At 42.8% G+C, this 23,769-nt stretch overlaps 1 protein-coding gene across 1 annotated transcript in view; it reads right to left on the bottom strand.

Annotated features, from left to right (window-relative positions):
• Window positions 1-23,769, bottom strand: part of COG3 (component of oligomeric golgi complex 3) — a 51,212-nt gene that overhangs the window by 15,771 nt on the left and 11,672 nt on the right. Inside the window, exons 4-17 of the mRNA XM_083615596.1 lie at window positions 22,058-22,223; window positions 21,331-21,405; window positions 19,295-19,387; window positions 18,426-18,551; window positions 17,104-17,184; window positions 16,284-16,327; window positions 15,061-15,187; window positions 14,022-14,113; window positions 12,800-12,939; window positions 10,359-10,519; window positions 8,595-8,700; window positions 6,907-7,031; window positions 5,098-5,187; window positions 3,864-3,984 (exon numbers count right to left, since the gene is read on the bottom strand). Coding sequence (XP_083471722.1) covers window positions 3,864-3,984; window positions 5,098-5,187; window positions 6,907-7,031; window positions 8,595-8,700; window positions 10,359-10,519; window positions 12,800-12,939; window positions 14,022-14,113; window positions 15,061-15,187; window positions 16,284-16,327; window positions 17,104-17,184; window positions 18,426-18,551; window positions 19,295-19,387; window positions 21,331-21,405; window positions 22,058-22,223 — 1,547 coding nt within the window. The remainder of the gene's footprint in view (window positions 1-3,863; window positions 3,985-5,097; window positions 5,188-6,906; window positions 7,032-8,594; window positions 8,701-10,358; window positions 10,520-12,799; window positions 12,940-14,021; window positions 14,114-15,060; window positions 15,188-16,283; window positions 16,328-17,103; window positions 17,185-18,425; window positions 18,552-19,294; window positions 19,388-21,330; window positions 21,406-22,057; window positions 22,224-23,769) is intronic.

Raw genomic sequence — 23,769 nt, 5'->3', positions numbered from 1 at the left:
AGAGCTAAAAGCAGTTGCAGAGGCTTCAAGGAAGGCAGTAGAAAACCTTTATAGAGTAAAAGTGCTCAAGGATGTTTTAAAGGTCTGATTTTGCTGTATAAACTTGTTTCAAATGTTTTGTTTTGTTTTTAATTGATGAAAACTAATAAAAATTAATTGGCAAAAAATACTAATTGAAACTTCCTTAAAAAATGAGACTAGTGCTTTCACTTATATTTTTACTGGAACTATATTTTTATTTGGATTTTGCTCAAAATAAAACCATATTATTTGTTGTCTGAATACTAGATCTTTTGCAGATCTCCTGAAGAACATTTCTGTTTCAAAATTTATCAGCTAATAAATACCCTACAATAATAATCCAGAACAAAACGGAATACAAATACGGTCTAATATAAATAGATATAGTTTGGTTATGCAAACGTCGTCTGGTTTTTCTAAGCTGCGTATATATACAAAGCAAGTTTTCGTTAGCAAGTAACGAATTCTCTCAGGCTCTCTCTCTCTCTCTCTCTCAAATGTAATTCTGTCCATGATAAACAAAAAAACCTTCCCATGGGAAATGGGTTTAATTCACAGTACAATACATGGCAGCTGGGGTCAAGCCCATGGTATATGAGCATGTTGCCAGAATGCAGCCATTCCTATCGCTTAATTCCCACCTTGTCTGTCTACGGCTGCCGTGCTGGCAAAAGCTAGCAATCAAATACGAGGATGCTAGACTGTCAGCACTGGCCTCCATTCTCCACCAAAAGGGAGAAGAGAGCATCCTAACCCCCCAGACTCTGAAACTCTTATACCCACTAAAGCCAAGGCAGCACTCTGTAAATCAGACTGCACTAACAGACTGGAACAATTTGGGAAACTTCAGCCTAGGACCAAACACACCCGCTCAGCTTCCGGTGCCCCCTTTCTTAGAAGATCTCCACCCCCTTTTTTCCCACGGGGGAAAAACCTTTTCAGCAAGTTCCCTCGGGTTCACTGCCCTTGACAACTCCAGCCTCTTTCCCTCCCCTTTTGCCTTCTCTCCTTCCCCCAAGTCTGGGTGTAGCTGATGTCAGGAACTGGCTGGGCGAAGAGGAGCGGTGGGAGGCAATAGCCAGGGAACCCCCCGTAAGGGAAACCCCAGAGGAGGAAGGCTCTGAGTGGTGGGACGCTGAGAAGTCAGAGGGAGAAGATCGGGAGGAGGGGCTGGACGCTGAAAGGGCAATGGAGTTTAGTGAGCAGGAAGAACATGTGGCAGGGAGCAGTTCAGACTAAGAGGTGAAGCAGAGGAGGTTGGTCAAGAGGCTACTGAAGAATCCAGGGAGTCTCCCTCCCCTGCTGCAACAAGCTCTTCTCCTCCCTGGTCTCCAAGAACGTGCGGAATAATGCTTTCTCATGACCAACAATACTTCACTATAACTGTAAACTGGCCACTCTCATGCATTTTCAGCTTGGGGGAGGGAGAGACAGGTATGCATTTCGGTTACTTACCACCTTCCATTATTAACTGGCTGGTATAAAATTTTTATTCATCTAATAAATGCTCAGAATAAAATTATATATCAGCCAGCATAGGACACCAGCAGGACATATTTACCCTTTTGCTTGTTAACTAGAAACTACTTAACAAGACAGAGGTCTCATCCATGTTCAGCTGCAATGAGTAGAATTGTTAGTTATAAGAGCAAGTTGGTTCAAAGCAAGATAGTAGCATATTGGCAGACAAGCAACGTAACTGCTTCAAACTACTGAGACAGAACAGATAGAAGGTATTTCTAATCCCCATTCACTGACTCATAGGCAGTAACATTTTGAGGCTTCAAGTACTCCTTCCTTTTCTTACCTCGCCTGCATTTTTCCACTTGCTTTAAAATGTATTTGCAAGAATAATACACACCTCGGCGTATTCTTTTCTTTGTATATTTTTTCCAAGTGACATTTGATAAGCACATTTGTTTTAATTATACAACGCAAATAGCTTTGCCAGCCAATTTTCTAAGTGGAAAAAAAGAGCTTCCTAATTTGTTCTAGGCAAGTGATTTTTGTGCGTTTTAAGCTTCAATCATTAAACAAACAAAGCAAAGCTCATCTGCAGAAGGAAATGGAATGGAAAACTCAAATTTACCGTAAATTTTATTTCTCATCAGTGGATAGACTCATAGAATCACAGCATTGTAGAGTTGGAAGGGACCCTGAGAGTCATCTAGTCCAACCCTCTGCAATGGAGGAATCATCCAAGGCAGATGGCCATCCATGCTCTGCTTAAAAACCTTAAAGGTAAGTTAAGAGGGTACCCAGAGTGCCACAGAATTGAAGAACTGTAGATGCTGGCAGCAGAGTCCCCCTCACCCAGCTTGAGGAAAGTCCCCTTTCAACCAAGCTTTTTTAAAAAAACAACAACACAGGAATGAAAGACTCTCTTCCCACCATCACTAAGTGCTGGGGAAATAAGGAAGAAGGAAAAGGTCCAAAATAGCCTGAAAGCTGAAGCTGGGAGAAACTCCACCATCTCAAAAGAGGGAGGATTAAAAAAGTGAAGAGGTGGTTCCTCCACAAAAGAGGAGAATAGGATGCTTAATTTGCAGAAGCAAGGCAGTAACTCACTCTGGGTACCCTCCTCCACCATCAGAGAAGAGACTGTACAGTACGAAGCTTACTAGATACTTAGCTTTTCTAAAAACCTATTTATTTCTAAAGCCTCTGGACATAGCAGGGACCACACCTGATAATCCTGCACCAAGTCTGCTAAAGCCAAAGACCCAATTCCTCTGCTTTCAGAAGTGGTCAAGATGTCGCAGAATGCTACCAGCTGCAAAGAAGGGTTAGAGCAGGAAGCTATGGCAACCACCAGCCAGCAGCAACCCTCCCCTTATATTGGCACCTGCCTGTTGACTCTGTCCCTTGGTGGAGCACGCTAGCATAGAAAAAACCCTGTGTGAATGGAAAGCAGGATATCCAGGTACCATTTTTAACAGATAAGAGTTAGGAGGATTTGAGTTTAGTTTTTTTTAAAAAAAGAAAACCACCAGAACTGATGTGAAGGAATACAAAAGGCTTTTCGGGAACTTTCCCATCCAGCCCTCAAAAGAAAGGTTGAGCTTGAGTTAGTTCAATGCAAGAGAATGCACAACAGCATGCAGGCGATTGCAGGTGAACATAAACAAACAGAGGGACAAACAACAGGCTGCATGGAAAAGCCATTCTTGGACCTCCCGCACTTTCTCCTTTACATAAAATCAGCCACGTCTTTCTCCACCCTGAATTGCTTCAGGCCAGTAGCATTGGGAGGTTTCGAGTCTTTTCTTCCTGCACCACTTCCCTGATTGAAATCGCCAACAAAAAGATAAATTGCAAACTATAAATTATAAACAGATAGAAACATTGGCAGGATTATTGTAACAACCTGCAGTTTTGTAAGAGTATATATTGAAAGAAGATGAATAAATCAGCAAATTAAGTTAATTTGGATATGCAGAAGATATTAAAAACAAATTTAAGGAACCACAGGAAGAGGGGGATGGAAGTCAAGTTTTTGAAACGTCAAAATGATTGTAAAATCACTGAAATGTATAAACCTGAAAAGTATGAACGAGTAAGAAAAGCAAAGAAATCACCACCAAAAAGATAATAGCAACTTTCGGAATGGGTCGATTTTGATCAGGGATACGGTGCAAGAAGTAAACCCCCTTCCTCCAAATGTCGCTGCCCTGATCCAATTTGAGGGGTGCCTGTGGTTGGTTTTAAAGAAAGAAAAAGATATTGGGAAACCTGGTAACGGCTCTCTGATGCAACGTATAGCTTGGCCCTCAACCCTCGTGGCTGGCACATCGGAGGAGGGGCAAACCCACTCAGACTGACCAGTCAGCACAATGCAGTACCTCTAGTTTTCTTAAGGTCCAGGGAAATTTCCTTAATGGTGAATTCAGTGTGGAAAGGAGCAATTTGTTCACGAAGAATCAAAAGATGTTTGATTAAGAAAAGCTGTCCGTCAACCTGGGTCTAAATTGTAACAAAAAATTAATGTAAAAGATAAAGAGAAAAGGGATAGACACTGGTCAACCGGTTGTCCACTTATTAAAAAGCAATTTCATCCCCTTTGTATCCTAGGATACCTACCTACTTCCCATTAAATCATATACATGTCTCTTACAAACACGCTACAGAGAGGCAGCAATTCATATTTGTGCTATGCACCACTGCTTAAAAGAGGGCAGAGAGATTGCTGCAAAATTAGTTGGAGTCCCTAACAGCATTATGCATGTTTGGATTCTTTTGCCATTGAATTGTTCTATTTTTGAATCATCACATGCAAATTTGTAAGCACCTACATTTTAAGTCTGAAGGGACGTGGGTGGTGCTGTGGGTTAAACCACAGAGCCTAGGACTTGCCGATCAGAAAGTCGGTGGTTCGAATCCCCGCGATGGGGTGAGCTCCCGTTGCTTGGTCCCTGCTCTTGCCCACCTAAGCAGTTCGAAAGCACATCAAAGTGCAAGTAGATATATAGGTAACCGCTCCAGGGGGAAGGTAAACGGCATTTCCGTGCGCTGCTCTGGTTTGCCAGAAGCAGCTTAGTCATGCTGGCCACATGACCTGGAAGCTGTACACCGGCTCCCTCGGCCAATAAAGTGAGATGAGCGTCGCAACCCCAGAGTCGGCCACGACTGGACCTAATGGTCAGGGGTCCCTTTACCTTTACATTTTAAGTCATTTCAGCTAATTTATACTGTTGAATGAAAAACATCACCATGCTATCAAATATGCTTTTTCTTCAGCTTCCCCACTCTTTCAGTTACCCCGCTCATATCCTTTCTTGCCAACCTCAATCACCACCAGAAATATCCCACATCTCCACCCGTCTTTGTTTTTTTGAAAAGGAAAATCTCATCACTGTTCTTTCCCCATTTGAATGAAATAGAAGCTAGGCTAGGCTTATGCCTAAGGAAAAACGGAAGTACATGCACTTCAAATATTTTTCAAAACAGTCTCAAATTTGGTGCACTGCACTCCTAGGAAAAGTTTATAGAGACCCACTTTATATGAAAATATTACACATTAGCAATATGAAAACCTGTATTATTACATCCCTCCAACACAAAAGAACATTACCCAACCTTGTTTTTAGAAATGGAATCTGCAGCTGTTAGCAAAGACTGTATGCAGGCAGATAAGGCCTCCTGCGATAATCCTTGGAACACTGCCCTCTGGAGAGGAAAAAGAATGCAAATGTTCATAAAGGCCAGGCCTTTATCCTTGAGGAAGGTCGTCTAAAGCTGGCACCTTCAATTTGCAAATTTAAGCACTATCATCCCATGCTTCATTTGTATTTCCCCTCAGTTCCTCAAGACACCGGATTTAGAAAAAATAATATATACTATGGCCACAATTTATGCAATGCGTGAAACAAACAGTGACTCCAAGAAGGTATTGAGAACTTCAGAATTTATTGCATGGGTGCATCCAGAGCTTTTTTCCTAAAAAAAAATGTTTAGGAGTACTCTCATTTTCCCACTCATATTGAAATACTGCCCCTCAATGAGGTCAAACTTTGATTCACAAAATGTTTAGCCTCCCCCCCAAAGCACTGGATGCAGCCACAGAAAGAGGCATTTAACACAAATCGAGTCATGCTCATCATTTATTCTCAAAGGAAGTCACAGAATGTATCTGATCTTGTTTGTGAACAGCGGTGCTGCAAATCTGGGTGATCTGGGAGAGCCAACGATTTAATGCTATTTTGTCTATTCACTGCAGCCATTCTGAAAGACCTTCCAGCATCCCAAACAAGGCTGTTTTAATCGCAAGCTTCCACAAAATTTCAGGTACAATGTTACTGGAAGAGTAAACAGGTATATATTATGTCTTAAAACAAAGCTGCATAGGCTAATTCAAAGATACTGGGCCAGGATTCAACTAACCAGGCATGGTAGCAGAAACCAATGCAAGCGTTTCCAGTAGCGAAACAGGATTTCTGCCCCTCTCCTCCCCCTGTGTGCCCACATACCTCCCACAATCTGCTCTGGAGGGTCAGGAGAATGCTCAGAACAGAGCACAGAGGAAGGAAAAATGCTTGCACTGGTCGAATATTAAGAAAAGTGTGAATTCCTCCAACAGCGGCACATATGACCAAAGCCCACACATACCGTATTTTTCGCCCTATAGGACGCACTTTTTCCCCTTCAAAAATGAAGGGGAAATGTGTGTGCGTCCTATGGGGCAAATGCAGGCTTTCGCTGAAGCCTGGAGAGCGAGAGGGGTCGGTGCGCACTGACCCCTCTCGCTCTCCAGGCTTCAGGAAGCTATTTGCAAGCCTTGGGAGCCCCGCGGGAATTCCCGCGGGGCTCCCAAGGCTTGCGGACAGCAGCCTGCAGCCCGAAACCTGGGGAGCGCAGCGGAGCACGCCCCGGGCTTCGGGCAGATATCCGCAAGCCTGGGGAGACCAGCGCGACTTCACGCCGGGCTCCCCAGGCTTGCGGATAGCAGCCTGTTCTGGGGGCTGGGGTCAGGGGAAGCTCGGGCTTCCCCCACCGCAGTCCCGCTCCTGGGGGGGAAATAATTTTTTTTTCTTTATTCCCCCCCCCAAACTAGGTGCGCCCTATGGGCCGGTGCGCCCTATGGGGCGAAAAATACGGTAATGACTAGTTAACCATGGTTAAAACCAACAGGAGTGAGATTGTGCATCTCCTCCACTCCAACCCCTCACTTCTGGAGCACAAATTTCAATTGTGCGTTACAATCTTTACTGGTATTGACTGCTAAGGTTATAGAGTTTCTTTTGTATAGGGTTTCTTTGGAGTTTTCTATGGGTCTTGCTTAATCAGGATTTGAAACAAGGTCTCCAGCCGTGGAGGTAAAACAAAGCCATCTTGGTTAGCAGCCACTGACGGCCTTCTTTTCCAGGCTAGACATAATTCTATACCTACATCAATACATCTGTAAAGCTTGGAGAGGCACACAAGTGTTCTTCTCACAGTAGGGTACCACATCCCATGCAGATCTGCGGGTGAAATTGTAGCATGAAGTCTAGGATGGCAGGATTCCAATGCATCTGTAACACAAAGATCATATTCAAGGCTTGCTACTACAGAACTTAATATGCAATGATAAACTTTATGGTAATCAATTACAGACATGCTCCCCCCCCCCCATTATCAAAAAGGGGTGTCTTAGGTTGACACATTTGCACTTTGTATTTTAAGAGTTTGCACCTGTGGTTGGCAGCCTTGATATCCAATACAGCATCAGAGAACATAATACAGTATCAGAAAGTATACTATCGGGAAGTGTCTCCCTTGGGTTGACAAGTAAGGCTTCCAGCAAAACCACCAAGGGAAGAAATTTCCTCTCAGGTCCCAGACTTGAGCCTGGAACATGGTAGGCCGTTTTAGGCAAGTGAAAAGCAAGATATGAAAGCACAAGAAAAAAACATTCAATAGTACAAAAGCACTAAAGAGAGAGAAAAGAACCATTAGGAGATTCCACTGGACGCAGAATGTCTAAATTAGATGCTGATAATTCAGACATCCAAGAATACTATTTGCACTGACTCCTGCTTCCCTTAGGGACGCGGGTGGCGCTGTGGGTTAAACCACAGAGCCTAGGACTTGCCGATCAGAAGGTCGGCGGTTCAAATCCACATGACGGGGTGAGCTCCCGTTGTTCGGTCCCAGCTCCTGCCAACCTAGCAGTTCGAAAGCACATCAAAATGCAAGTAGATAAATAGGTACCACTCCGGTGGGAAGGTAAACGGCGTTCCGTGCGCTGCTCTGGTTCGCCAGAAGCAGCTTAGTCATGCTGGCCACATGACCTGGAAGCTGTACGCTGGCTCCCTCGGCCAATAAAGCCCAGAGTCGGTCACGACTGGACCTAATGGTCAGGGGTCCCTTTACCTTTACCTGCTTCCCTTGCTATCTTAAGATGGATAGGGAGACTGTCCCAACACGAAAAGCAGGCAAGTCAGTCTCCTCTTACCTAATACAGCAATTTTGGGGATGTGTGACAATAGATCTCCCCCTGCTTGGGTGCCAGCAATGTGAGGAGTGTTTCTGCCAAGTTCTTATTTATGTATTTATTTATTAACCCAGTACTGACGGAACCAGTTCAATTTTTTTATTCATACTTGATCCATCGCACTAATCTGCACTGAATGGATAATCACTTTGTGGGTTCCAAGTGGGAACCAGGAAGCTTTGAGGGGAAAGGGTGTGTAAGTGAGTCAAGGGACTTAACGTGCATCTTTTGTTTTGTTGTGTAAAAAAAGGTACCCCCAGGAAGTAAAGATGCCCCAGGACTGCTGGATAATGTCTTCATGATTCCACAGCTAGTTAGAAACCAAGAAATCTATCCTGTCATGCCTCTTTGCAACCCCTTTGTAATAGGAATCATGACCAAAAAAACATTTCAGAATATAACAGCCACAAGTAATTACAACTACAGGTTCAAGAATGATATTTAAAATACCCAAAAGCTGGTCCTTGTTAAAACATAAAATACTTCATTTGATGTTTGCTTCTCTCTTGAGATCTCTCCAAATACTGAAAAGCCATAAGCAAATACAGTTGTCATTATTAGCATGTTTTACAAGTACAAATTACTTCAAATAACCACACACCATTTTTTACCACACTGCAGTTCTCCGAATCTTCCAGCTTCATATCTGAAAATGAAGGATCTGCAGGCAACTTTCTCTCTTCATCTTTTAGACTTTGGGCAATTTGCTACCAGGAAAAGCAAAACAAACAATTATTATATTATATTACGTTATGTTATAATATTTCCATCATAGAATTTCCCACTGATCTGCAAGAGAACAACGCTTAGTCCAACTCCTCAGGAGGAAAGTGGTGGTGGGGGGAATGCTACAACTGACACATCACAGCAGTTATTGGGGGGGGGGACCTCTTGGAAAGTGGAGTCAAGTATCACATAGTTTCTGTTTCAACTGGAAAATCAGTCCTGCATTTCCCATACGTTCCACAAGGGTCTGGGTGTCTAAGAAGCCACATCATTGCAGTTGGGTTTGCCTGCCAAATTAACAACCCTCCGGCAAATGAGCAAGTTCACCTTGAAATATTTCCTTCCACCTTTCATGTTTTTTATTTAGATGTGTGTCAGAAACGACAATCTGTTTACCGGTTAATTATTCCACCAGTGTGCCACATAGTGGTCCAGTCAATGGGTGCTCTCCATCCGATTTAGGCAGGCTATTTAGAAGAAATACCTGTTTGGGAGATAGCCTCCCTCCCTTCCTCTCCAGAGCCAGTCACCAAGAGCAACACCTGCCTAGCCCAAACTATCAATATTTATTTATTTGACTTATATGCCACCCTTCAACCTGATGACTCTCAAAAGTTGCTGAAACACAGTCACAACTTTCTGTACCATTAGCAAAATTCAACAATGTATTTATCTGTCACCATCTAGTCGTCCAAGGGACACGGGTCGCACTGTGGGTTAAACCACAGAGCCTAGGACTTGCCGATCAGAAGGTCAGTGGTTCGAATCCCCGCAACAGGGTGAGCTCCCGTTGCTCGGTCCCTGCTCCTGCCAACCTAGCAGTTCGAAAGCACATCAAAATGCAAGTAGATAAATAGGTACCACTCCGGCGGGAAGGTAAATGGCATTTCCGTGCGCTACTCTGGTTCGCCAGAAGCGGCTGAGTCATGCTGGCCACATGACCCGGAAGCTGTACGCCGGCTCCCTCGGCCAGTAAAGCGAGATGAGCGCCGCAACCCCAGAATCGGTCACGACTGGACCTAATGGTCAGGGGTCCCTTTACCTTTATCTAGTCTTCCAGACACTGGGACTTTACAGAGCACTCCTCCAATTGCACAGTGAGGGAACTTGTAGTGTCCGGATTTAGGGTAACTATATGCTTTGAACCACCCTTCTACTGAAGGCTGCTTCAATGGACACCTTTACATTTCATTCCTAATGCTTGGTGAAGCTATTGAAGAAAAACCAGGAAGGCCTTGTGCCATCTCCTAGCCATGTTCTCTACATCTGGCTGTCCAGAACGTAGGAGCTCCCCTAATGGCATGTCTTTGGATTTCACCAGGTGATATGAGAATAAAGACATCAAGGAGCTCTGCTGTATCAGGCAGGTCAAAGGCCCACTTAGTCCAGCATCCTATTCTTACAGTGGTCAACCAGATAGCTATGTGATGCCCCAAAGGTGGGCAAAAGCACTCTCTCCACTTGCAACTCCACCAATGGGTCCAGAGAGCCATGAAGTAAAGGCAGTACATAGCCATTGTAGCTAGCAGCCAATGATAGACAAATTTGCCATAGCTGAAGCACAGTTTGGGAACTCCTAGCTTAGTTGAATGTAAGGGGTTTTGCCTGTTCAGAATCAGACAAACGCATGGACCCTTACCGCCATCATTTCCAGCTTAGCAGGATAGGCAAGATCACCCGGGGCCGGTTTGTAGCCTATAATGTCAGTCTGAATGTAGATATGCGTTCTGTAGACCAGACGCTCTTGAACATCCTCCAACATCTGCCTAACTCCAGCAGCAAATGCAGCCAGCTGTTCCACTGTTAGAAAAAGGCACAAAATTAAAGGCATTAATTTCTTCTCATTGAACTTCACTGATTATGGCTAAAGCCTTAACCATTAGAGTTGGTCAAATCATCGCAAGAGGTGTTGAAATTTTGGGAGGTTGGATAGTTACAATGGAATGGTCTCGGTGGTGGGGTGCACATTTTTATTCTTATTTATTTATGATTATTACTTTGCCAAAAAAAAGATTATGAATGAATGAATAAACAATTAGTGTTGTTGTTGTTAAAATTTCTATACCGCTCTTCATCCGAGGATCACAGGGCGGTTTACAATATAAAAACACAAAAATGCATAACATAGTAAAAGAACAATTAACAATAACTATCTCCCCACCCTGCAAAACTGCATAATTATAGTTGTGAATGGACAGGTGTTATAATACTGTAACACGTATTATAATAATTTCTATCCAGATTAAAATCATTGTGGATTTTCAGCTTTACAATTCACACTTTAATGTAAAGACAGTTTGATTTTGGCTGCTGCAAATCCAACCCCATCTACGCAACTGCTGAAATACACTTTAAGAGAGAAACAAAAAACACAAAATAAAAACTGGTTGTCTTTCTTGGACACCAGTGATTAGGCTGTGGAATCCTGATTTCCAAAATCAGGATTCACTGGACAAAAATGTATGGTAGTTATAATCAATGGCATACTAAAACTAAGACGAAGCTCAAAAAATGACTGTTCTGTCTCTAAGCAATATCATCATCATCATTTTATTATTTATACCCCGCCCATCTGGCTGGTTCCCAACTCAGGACTAAAAATGGAATAAAACATCAAACATTTAAAACTACCCTAAACAGGGCTGCCTTCAGATGTCTTCTAAAAATCAGCTGTTTATTTCCTTGACACCTGATGGGAGGGCGTTCCACAGGGCGGGCGCCACTACCGAGAAGGCCAACCTCACTTCTCGCAGGGAGGGAACCACCAGAAGGCCCTCGGAGCTGGAGCTCAGTGTCTGAGCTGAACAATGTGAGTGGAGATGCTCTTTCAGGTATACAGGACCGAGGCTGTTTAGGGCTTTAAAAGTCAGCACGAACACTTTGAACTGTGCTCGGAAACGTACCAAAAGCATGAAAGATTGGTAAATATTCACTGATACTCATAAATGTATAAATTCTGTGGGTATAATTCACAATTGTAAAACATTACTTTTAATTTTTTGCAGAGGTGGAATATGACTTCCTCAAGCCCTTTAGCTTTAAAAAAAATAAAAATAAGAAAACTAAGTACAGTGGTACCTCGGGTTACAAACACTTAGGGTTACAAACACTTCAGGTTACAGACTCTGCTAACCCGGAAGCAGTACCTCAGGTTAAGAAATTTACCTCTGGATGAGAAGAGTGGTACCTCAGGTTAAGTACTTAATTCGTTCCAGAGGTCCATACTTAACGTGAAACTGTTCTTAACCTGAAGCACCACTTTAGCTAATGGGGCCTCCTGCTGCTGCCGCGCCGCTGGAGCACGATTTCTGTTCTCATCCTGAAGCAAAGTTCTTAACCCGGGGTACTATTTCTGGGTTAGCGGAGTCTGTAACCTGAAGTGTATGTAACCTGAAGCATATGTAACCTGAGGTACCACTGTACCTAGTCATAAACATCATTATAATCAAATAGTTCTAGGAAAAGGGTGTCTGTGTGATAAAACACGTTGACCTGAAATATAGGTACATTATCTACCTGACATCAGAAGGCAGTTTTGCAAGAAATACTGTGCACCTTGTAAACTTCAGCACATCTGAACACTTGCGGATTGTAAGCAAACAAACTGGAACTCAATGCACATAATAAACGAGGGAGAAATGAATCACATCAGCTTAGGCTACTAAAAGTCCTTGCCCTCCATATTCGTTTTGCCATGTGGAAATTTCCTTTGGAGCAGATCCCCTGTATGCCTCCACCCCATCCAAGCAAAAGTAGTTGCCTAACTTCTCCTTCTATTCCGCTGCTAATATCAGCTCACATTTCGACTGTGCATGAACGTGCTGGTTTCCAAGAGCTCACTTTACTTGATTTTGGGCACTGGACTGTTTACTTCTATCTGCATAATTTAATGGAACTTGGTCACTGTAAAATCGGATTACAACGTTGGACATTTCAATTTAAGAGATGTGTGTTAAGCTGAAAAGGCACTGGTGGTAAATCCTACATATTCTAAAGCACATGCCATTCCAGTCTATTAAAAAGATACGTTCTAACTTTTGATCAAGCGTTTGGTTTCGAAATCTTTAATTTTACAGTTACCGTTGTTTTGCACGTAATCTTCAAGCATTTCATTTTTGAGAATCCCGCAAAGCTCAGACAAAGTTTCTAAGTGAATTACATGGATGATCAGTGGCCGCAAGACATCATATAATGACAGGCATAACTTCTCCAAAAGTTCACTGTAAGACAGAAAAACAAATCCAGTATGGACTATAAAAGATTGTGTAAACTGACACATGCATCTCTTATGACAGTAGAAAACGACATGCTAAACCAACATCACTTACAATCTGGGCCATGCCATGACTATCACTAATATCAGGAGAACTTGATCTTTTGCTTCACATCAAATGCTGTCAACCAGCACTACCAATTGAATAAAAAGCCATATAAGCAGCTAAAACATTTTCATTTATTGATTCATTACATTAGCTTAAGCATTGTTAAAAACTCTGGCATCAGCCTACTTGACTAATAGATTAACATTTATATGACTGACCGATCAAGTCTGCAATTAATGTTTTATTTTCAGATGATGTAAGCAACATCATACGAGGCAGGAAACTTGGAAAAGGCGTTCATGCTGTGAGACTGAAGAGTTTTCGACACTGATCCCAATATTTCAAAAAGTAACAGAGCAGGAACACTCGCTTTTTTACAATAGAAGACACTCAGCCAGCTGAGCTATATTAGGAGCCAAAGAACAGAAACCCACACAAAAGTACATTCAGCAAAAACAATCCTGATAGCTAGTCAAATCCCCATACTTTGGACTGGATCCACACTTAGGCACAGAAATCAATAGGACTTGAATTGCGACTAAGCTAAGTCCCATTGATTTCATTGGATCTACTGACTACTGTAAGCACAACTAAGTTCAGATTCAACCCTTTATGACAGGCATAGGCAAACTCCGGCCCTCCAGATGTTCTGGAACTACAACTCCCATCATCCTTAGCTAGCAGGCCGAGTGGTCAGGGATGATGGGAATTGTAGCCCAAAAGCAGCCGGAGACCCAAGTTTGGGAAACCCTGGCTTAGAACATTCCTCACACCCTTAGAACCCTCTGCAGACTGTTGTGTGCATTTACAGAAGCCCACATGTTGGGGGGCATGGGAGCGGGACCTGCAGTTGCCCCCCCCCCCACCCCTGCCCCAAGGTTATGCTTGCATGCTGAAGCAAATGCACGAACAAGAGTTAAGAGACATCCTTATGTGAATAGTGCCGTGCAACAAAAAGCGATGTCACGTGTGATACCCACTCCAGTTTGGGTGTTGGTTTTGTGAAGAACTCGTCAAACAGCTGGTGTTCATCCTGGCACACATGGACCATAAAAGCACAGCCACTTCGTACCTGAAATGAGAGTTAGCAAAAGGGCAGCCCATGAGTATTTAGAAAGAAAGATGCAAATATTTAAGTTTAGTAAATGCTATTTATATCTGTGATGGTCCAAAACACACTTCAGGCAACTCCCCGTTTAGACTGTGCATCAGTGGGACGCGTGTAAGTCCATCCTGCTTCTGGCAGTGCCAAGAACGGCCTGTAATTTAAAAAGCAATCATACGGCCGTGAGAGTTTTAGTAGCACAAGGATGGAATAAAGAATTATGGCAAGAAAAATTGATGGACTATGCAGAACTGGCAAAACTGACACACAAGCTACGGGACAAGGATAACTGTGACTTTAAAGATGAATGGGAACCCTTTACAAAGTATTTGAAGACGCAACAAAGCGAACTGGACTCCTTGGCTGCTTTTGAATAAACATTCACAAACTTTTTATTGATAATTATTACTTAAATAGTTTGAGGTTCTATACAGTTGTGTAACATGCAGAAAACAGCATTTTTAGAGAAATCAAAGACTGGAACTGAGGGAAGTCGGGGGGTGGGTGGGTTCTGTGGGGGGAGGGAGGGGAGGGAGGAAAAAAGGGGGAAAATAAGGATGATATGTTTCTAGATAACATGTTTTGTTTTAATTTGGGGGGGGGGGAGTAATTTTTTTTAAAAAGCAACCATACAATCTCTTGCAGCACCTTCGGGCAATTTTGATTTCATTAGCTTAGGAACGCTGGGAGACAAGGACAATTTTGTTTTCTTTATATCAGGGTATTTTGACATGCAGAAACGGCTGCAAGGCAGACTGATCTCCAGGAAGAAAGTGAGAAGCCAGTTGTTTGCACTAAAAGCTGGCTGGGGTGGAAATGCATTATTAAATATTTAGCAAACATTGCTGATTTTCTAATGAATTCGAAAGGAATCCAAGGTTCAAGAAAATGCAAGTTCACACAAAGCCTCTTACCAGAGCACAATGATCTCTGCTGTTTCGGTTAGTTAATTCTGTCACAGTGCTAGTAATACTAGGCCCTAGTAAGAGCTCTCTCTGATCAAGGTAGCATTGATGGATTTCGTTTAGCAGTTGCCGGTACCTAGAGAAAGAACAGAGTTAGGAAGCATCCGCCTACACAGGAAGGTTTAATCTTAGAGCTAATTACCTATTGCTGCTTTAGGTAGTAAAAACTTATGCATTCTTATCACTGATGTGACAAATTTGTGTCTGGGAGGAACCCCTTTAGACTGAGAGTGTGGTTTTCTTTAACGCTATAAGACGAACTTCCCACATCTCTCTAGGGCATTTCCCCAAACTTGGGTCTCCTGCTGTTTTTTTGGACTACAACTCCCATCATCCCTGACCATTGGTGCTGCTAGCTGGGGATGATGGGAATTGTAGTCCAACAACAGCAGGAGACCCATGTTTGGGAAACCCTGCTCTAGGGCAACGTGCCACAAGGGACAGCAGGGGTCTTATTCCTTTTATATAAAGGTAAAGGGACCCCTGACCATTAGGTCCAGTCGTGACCGACTCTGGGGTTGCGGCGCTCATTCCACTTTATTGGCCGAGGGAGCCGGCGTACAGCTTCCGGGTCATGTGGCCAGCATGACTAAGCCACTTCTGGCGAACCAGAGCAGCACACAGAAATGGCGTTTACCTTCCAGCCGGAGCGGTACCTGTTTATCTACTTGCACTTTGACGTGCTTTTGAACTGCTAGGTTGGCAGGAGCAGGGACCGAGCAACGGGAGCTCACCCCGTCGCGGGTATTCAAACTGCTGAACTTCTGATCCCTTCTGATTGGCAAGTCCTAGGCTCTGTGGTTTAACCCACAGCGCCACCCCGTCCCTTATTCCTTTCATAGTTGCATTTTTTAAAAATACATTTTGGTAGATAAAGCTTGTCATGCAGGCGTGAGATAAGTGACGCATACTGAAATTTCCTCTTCAATTATTAAATATACAGAAGATCGATCTACCTATGCCCTTGGCCACCTTCTCTCTTTCTGTCCCCCAAAAAGAAAAACCTACTGTAAGTAGAAAAGGAATTGGTGATTCTACTGTTACAACACACCTTATGCTGGTCCCCGATATATCATAGGAAGACTAAATCGACTTAATATTTCTGTATCAGACTCAATATTTCCAAGCACAAAACACAATCCTTGCCATTGACTTAGTTTCTGCATACTCACTCTGGCATCTTCTCAGACCGCTGCTCTATTTGCTCAATAAGTGTCTAAGGAAACAAGAAGAAAAAAAATTGAGAGAATTCTGATGCTTCCCTTACACAGGGATATTAGAAACATTCAAGTACAGTGGTACCTCTAGTTACGAACTTAATTCATTCTGCAGGTCCGTTCTTAACCTGAAACTGTTCTTAACTAGAGGCGTGCTTTCGCTAATGGGGCCTCTTGCTGCTGCTGCGCCACCAGCGCAGATTTCCGTTCTCATCCTGGAGCAAAGTTCTCAACTCGAAGTAACTCTTCCAGGTTTGCGAAGTTTGTAACCTGAAGCGTTTGTAACCTGAGGTGTTTGTAACTCGAGGTACCACTGTAGTCAGTCTGTTGGCCATTTTCCCTTTTCTAAAGAACTTGCAGCACACAGTGAATATGAGAGTAATTCATACTTCTAGGCTTCTTCCAAGCCATAGGCACACACAATAGTATCCTCAAGAACTGGATCAGGGATTTGAAGACTACAAGCAATGTCGTAATGAACATATGTGTAAGATATTACAGTGTTACACTGTAAGAGTTTCCCAAACTTGGGTCTCCAGCTGTTTTTGGACTACAATTCCCATCACTTTGAGCACTGGTCTTGCTAGCTAGGGATGATGGGAGTTGTAGTCCAAAAACAGCTGGAGACTCAAGTTTGGGAAACCCTGCTTGATAAGCGTTTGCGCATGATTCAATAGTGTACTGTACAACATAGAAATTCCACAAAGGTGACCAACCCTTCATTATGAGCATATCTTTGAGTACCCCTTCCATCTACCATAGTTTGGGAACTTACTCTGACTTTGGGTGCAGCAGCTCTGAACTTCACATAAAATAACGTGAAGGCATTGTCTGAATTTGGTACAGCTGAAGGGTCCTGAAAGAAAAGAGAGAGAAAGAAATGTCATTCGCAATATGAGCTTACTAAACAATAAACTATTACACAGTGACTGCAAAAACTCCATACACTGTAAAGGTAAAGGGACCCCTGACCATTAGGTCCAGTCATGACCGACTCTGGGGTTGCAGCGCTCATCTCGTTTAATTGGCCGAGGGAGCCGGCATACAGCTTCCGGGTCATGTGGCCAGCATGACTAAGCCGCTTCTGGGGAACCAGAGCAGCGCACAGAAACACCGTTTACCTATTTATCTACTTTCACTTCGTGCTTTCGAACTGCTAGGAGCTGGGACCGAACAATGGGAGCTCACCCCGTCACGGGGATTCGAACCTTCTGATCAGCAAGTCCTAGGCTCTGTGGTTTAACCCACAGCGCCACCCACGTCCTTCCATACATGCATATAACTAGATGCCACTGGGAAAGGAGGACACAGAAGTAGTAAACTGTGCACCCAAGGAAAATATAAGTGGCATGCAGACCTCTTCAGAAAAACAGGCCTCTAGGCAGCCTCCCCAGCCAGGTTTAATTTGTGAAATTCGCATCCTTCTCGTTTGGGAAATTCACATCCATTCCAGGCAGCTGAGCAGTGAATGACCTCAATGTGGAAGCCCAGTTAAAGTATTAGCATATTCCCCCTAGGCTGACCAGGGGCTGAGGTGCCTTCTCTATTGTACAATTCTCTCCTGGTCAAAGAAAATACATACAAATTCTCCCTTTTGCATATCTTCTACAGTCCTGCCACCTCTCTCCCCCAAATAGGTCTGCTGACATTCTAATGAGTCACCCCAAACTCTTACAGCCTGCAAGATTGCATCTTCACTGGATTCATGGAATCATAGAATCTTTAGAGAGTTGGAAGGGACCCTGAGTGTCATCTAGTCCAACCTCCTGCAATGCAAGAATCTCAGCTAAAGCATCCATGACAGATGGCCATCCAACATCTGCTGAAGGAAGGGGACTCCACAACCTTTCATGTTCAATGGATTGTTGAGGAACAAACACATTGTTCAAGTTATTTACACACCACAGAAGTCCGTACATCATACAAGTGTGTGTTGGATAAGACAACTATTAAATTTGCCAAACACCCAACATGCTGCTTCAGAATGTAAAAGTGCAGCGAAAAATCACAATAAGAAAGGAAAATTATTTGGGAGATATTCCCAAGATATTTTAGTTCAAAAGAAACACCTACTCACTACTGGTTCTTCCAACTTACCCTTTTAATTAACTGGTTTGTGAGGTTTTGTAGTGTATTCACAGTGTATGTTTTCATGAGGTGCATAGCCCTTGAAAGACATTGTTTGGACTTTGCAAAATACACATGATAATCCCTAAAGTTTGGCTGGAAAATAAGAAAAAAACAACATTTTAAGCAAAAGCTAAGAAAAAGTGAATTGGAATGGACACAATACATCTTCATCTTTGAACTGAACAAGGTTCTTTCTGTCTTGCACTAAATGCACATGTTTTAAGAATCAGGAATAACACGATTTATCCCAGGAAAAAGCAAACACTCTTGTATCAGCAGACTTGGTGTCTCAAAAGAAAAGAGATGGACTGAAAGGGAATGATATGAAGCACGCTGCCTTGAAATATGCAACGGAATGAGGAACAAACGCAGATCCTTTTAGGAAACTAACCACTAAGGCTGGCAGAGGTTTATGCGAAGAAGTTAATAAGCCCACATTCTATACCAAGGGAATTGTATTCAGAAGTTGTGTGATTGTGCTAGGGGGATGTAGAGGAGGGGAAAGAAGAGAAGAAATGTTTAATTCCTCCTCCTTCTCCTTTCTATAGCCTATCTCATGAAAAGCTGCTCTGAATGTTGGGGAAACCTCTGTAACAGCATGGGAGACGGCATTGGGATCTACAGAGGAATTATGAATTAGAATATCCGCTGGGGCAAAGTCACTTCCATCTACAGAATGAAGTGTAGGGATTTAATACATAAGGATTGTCACAGAAAGCATGAGGTCCCTTTTCCAGTTCTGTCACTGGATTTCCTCAATTTAAAAACCCATGGGAAACAGAATTGTGCACCACGAAGTAATGTAAACGGGGACAAAAAAACTGAGCCCAACTTACATGCGATGAAATATATGCAATACAATCATCAAGTTTAGCCAGCATAGGGATGAAACCATCACTGTTTACTGACAATGTAGGGGAATTCAGTTTCTTGAAAAGAGAAAAACAAGATGTGATGTAAGTATCAGTAAGAAAAACAACCAAAGAAATCTGAATATAGTACTATTCATTACAAGTCTTCCAATAATTAAAAGAACAATCAAGGAAACTAACATTAAGGACAAGTATTTCATCCAGTCATGTCCCATGCCTCAAGTGATGAACATCTGGGTGGCTGCATGTTCTCCACCCCTGATATATAGGGTTAGATTCAGAGTTAGAAATCAGAAATCAATGAGACTTAGGTTAGTCATGACTAATTTAAGTCCAATTGATTTCAGTGGGTCTACCATAAATATGACTAAGGCTCGTGTCACACTTTAAACCAAACCATGGTTTAGTGCAGACATAGGCAAACTCCAGCCCTCCAGATGTTTGGGACTACAATTCCCATCATCTCTGACCACTGGTCCTGTTAGCTAGGGATGATGGGAATTGCAGTCCCAAACATCTGGATGGCCGGAGTTTGCCTATGCCTGCTTTAGTGTAAGTGTATGAGTCCAGTCCAACTGCTGCTGCACTTCCATGAGCTAAGCCATGGTTTGGCTTTGCATTATTGTTCGAGCCAGAGCTTATTGTTTGTCTTTTCGTTGGTTACAGCTTGTGGTTTGTCTGCAGTGAGACAAATCATGAGCTCAGGTTGGGGTAAGGTTTTTTCCCCAAGTGAAAAGAACACTCCATTGCTGTCAGCCCACTCTGCACATTCAAGCTAAGGTACGGGTTGATGTAACATTCTTCCAAGATGCAACCCATACCATTTTTCTCTTAAAACATCCTCAGAATATGTTTCTTCTCATCAGCCCATGGAACATAAATGCATTTCAAAATTATTTTCCTCAAATATCACCCAGGATGCTCTATATTAATACTCTCAAACTGCAGCAACCAAAAGTTCAATGAACATGGCAAACGGTGCCCAGAGTTGGGAACCTTACCTAGTTCCTTACTATTTATACTCATCAATATCTGCTTACTTACTGTAAATTGGTTTAAAATGTTTTAAGTAAGCATTTTCCTATGCGGAATTTTCCGAACTTTCAACATAATTGTCTTTTGGCATAGTCACAGCATCAAGAAACATGAATAATGGTGGACCATTCAATAAACTGCAGTAAATTTATAGCCCCATCACATACTGATCATTCATTGCATGTAACTGTATGCATATTTTATATTTGATTTCACCCTCATAACAAGAGAGAGTGACTGGTTTAGGGTCAGCCACTGATCTTTAATCTGAGTGGCGATCCAAACCTTGGTTTCACTGGCCCCAGTTGACACTCAACTCACTGCTATTAACTTCGGTTGCTGCATTTCCTGGAGTAATATAATTATTTGTAATTGTATTATGATTAAACAACCTTCAGTCCCATTCTATAGTTTATCATTACAGTGGTACCTCAGGTTAAGTACTTAATTCGTTCCGGAGGTCCGTTCTTAACCTGAAACTGTTCTTAACCTGAAGCACCACTTTAGCTAATGGGGCCTCCCACTGCCGCTCTATTTCTGGGTTAGCGGAGTCTGTAACCTGAAGCGTATGTAACCTAAGGTACCACTGTATTAATGTTCTTATTGAAATTAGTCAGTTATTTTATAATGCCCTGGCCAAAGAATCTGCACTTGACAACAGTTGGGCCTAATAAACAACATTTCTCCAGTGCCCCATGGAAATTTCCTCCTTCCTTGTTTTTGAAGACCAAGCATAGACAGAGGCTTAAAACCACTTTAACAGAACAATCTTATGCATGCTCACGTAGAATAAAGTTTGGTTCAATTCCATGTACACTTACTCCAGAGTTTTACAGGATTTTAACATAAGAATGATAATTACTAATCAGAGCATGCAACTCTTTAAAGAGTCTCTAGAAAGACATGACTCTTAAGTGGAAAAATATTTTTGGTCTTTTTGTGTGTGTTTCAAAACAATTACTTACCGTATTAATATTTTCCAGTTCATTAAAATATGACAGTTTCTGCTGGATATTTTCTGCCAGGTCCACAAGCTCTGACTTTTCAAGGAGAAATATAAATTATTTTTAGAGGCAGGTAAGAACATGGAGATACACTGTATGTCAGGAGAGGACAACCTGTGGGCTGATTATACTAAATCAATTACATACATTTTGTTACATTTTACTTGCATATAAAGGTCTAAGATGAACTTGATGAATCAACCATTTCTATTAGAATAGGCTTACATTTGAAGCCATTTGCTACAATGGGCATTCATATATTTAGGTTAGAAAGCATAAATTGAGTTTAAAACCTGGAACTTTAGGTCAGACCTTTTTTCTGGTCCAATTTAAGGCTGATATCGCCCTATTAAAAAAGTTACTCTCTGCCAGGATATAATCCGTTCTAGAAAGGGTCGACTGCTCAGAAGAAAAGGTAAAATCCTGGCTTGTCAGGTACACTTCTTGCCACACATCCCTTGTTTCCTTTACAACTGGTTATCATTGTAAAGACTAAGAACTGTTCACTGTCTGCTTTTTTCCTCCTCCCTCCCCATCATTTTTCCTCTTATGTATCATGCCTTTTGGCTAAATCTGTTTAGCCTTTTGGCTAAAGAGCAGGATAAAAAAGCTTGCAATAAATAAATAAACAATGCAGCTACAGATGCATAGGAAGCTGAAGTGTTTTTCTAACTAAGTATGAATTTACCTGCTCTTTCAATAGCTGTTCACAGGCTTCATGCAGCGTTCCTGTCTTGGTGGAAACAAAGAGATATTGCTTCTGTAATGACTCCAAGTGCTCAAGGGCACTGTTGACATCACTCAAGATAGCATCGCATTGCTCCTCAAATCCAGACAAGTAAGCTCTTGTCTGCCTAGAGAAATCAGAACACAACAGTTACATATAGGCACACATTTATCCTTTGAACTGATAGAAAGATTCAGGATAATAGCACGGGGAATCTGTGTAGCTGAACCTATACTGTGCAGACAAGGCTTCTGAGCGATCTGGTTAACTAGTGGCTATCTAAGCTATCTAACCTTATGCGCAGAAACCGGTCAACATCTGATGGAAACCAACACATGGCTTATTACAATCAAGGTCTGGCTGAACATACATTACAGAGCAACACCAAACTCCTTTTCAACTTCTATACTTGAAGACCATACTTCATGGTATATAGAAAAATTCAGGACAAAATACGTAGTTTGGGTATTGCTCTGGAGAGCCTCAAAGTATGTGATGAAAACTACATACTCCAAACAATCAAGCAACGGCGTTATGACCACGAAAAACAGCGTCTGTCTCCTCACACTCTGAGACCCTGTTCTCTGGAGGCCCTAGGCATAACTACTTCTTACGGATTTTATGCCAATTACCTAAAAGACCTACTACTTCCTTTGCAACGAAGAGCTTTTATGCTTTCCCCTCTGCAGTGGCCACAGGTAAAGGTAAAGGGACCCCTGACCATTAGGTCCAGTTGTGACCAACTCTGGGGTTGTGGCGCTCATCTCGCTTTATTGGCCAAGGGAGCGTACAGCTTCCGGGTCATGTGGCCAGCATGACTAAGCCGCTTCTGGCGAACCAGAGCAGCGCACGGAAACACCGTTTACCTTCCCGCCGGAGCGGTACCTATTTATCTACTTGCACTTTGACATGCTTTCGAACTGCTAGGTTGGCAGGAGCAGGGACCGAGCAACGGGAGCTCATCCCGTCACAGGGATTCGAACCGCCGACCTTCTGATCGGCAAGTCCTAGGCTCTGTGGTTTAACCCACAGCGCCACCCACGTCACGTGACCACAGGTAGATACTCACAAATTCCTTATCAAGTCCGCCTGTGCATCTGCAATCAGGGACTACCAGATTGACCGGACCATATTCTTTTGGACTGCCCTTTGCAAAGCAAACTCCGCAAACAGATGCTGAGCAAGAAGTTAGACCTGCGACCCAAGGCTCCAAGAAAGCCAAACGAGGTTCCTTCCTAGCGGATAGGGAGAAGGACGTTACTGCCTCAGTGGCAGTAATCTCCATTTTACCCGGAAGCCTTCTTAATGAATCATCCCTCTAGGAAATATACAGGGTGAAGCAGAACAATCGAGTGCCTTGTGACCCTCGACAGCCTCACTCCTGTCCCTTTTAAATTTATCCCACTGATTTGAAATGTCTTAACTTGTAATGCCAATGAAGGTATTTGTATTGTATTGTATTATGGGACGCGGGTGGCGCTGTGGGTTAAAGCACAGAGCCTAGGACTTGCCGATCAGAAGGTTGGCGGTTTGAATCCCCGTGACGTGGTGAGCTCCCGTTGCTCGGTCCCTGCTCCTGCCAACCTAGCAGTTCGAAAGCACGCCAAAAAGTGCAAATAGATAAATAGGTACCGCTCCGGCGGGAAGGTAAACGGTGTTTCCGTGCGCTGCTC

This window comes from Podarcis filfolensis, assembly GCF_964270895.1.
Source record: "Podarcis filfolensis genome assembly, chromosome: 5".
Taxonomy (NCBI): Eukaryota; Metazoa; Chordata; class Lepidosauria; order Squamata; family Lacertidae; genus Podarcis; species Podarcis filfolensis.
The sequence above is the reverse complement of the archived record's forward strand: the minus strand, read 5'-3'. Positions and strand labels throughout refer to the sequence as shown.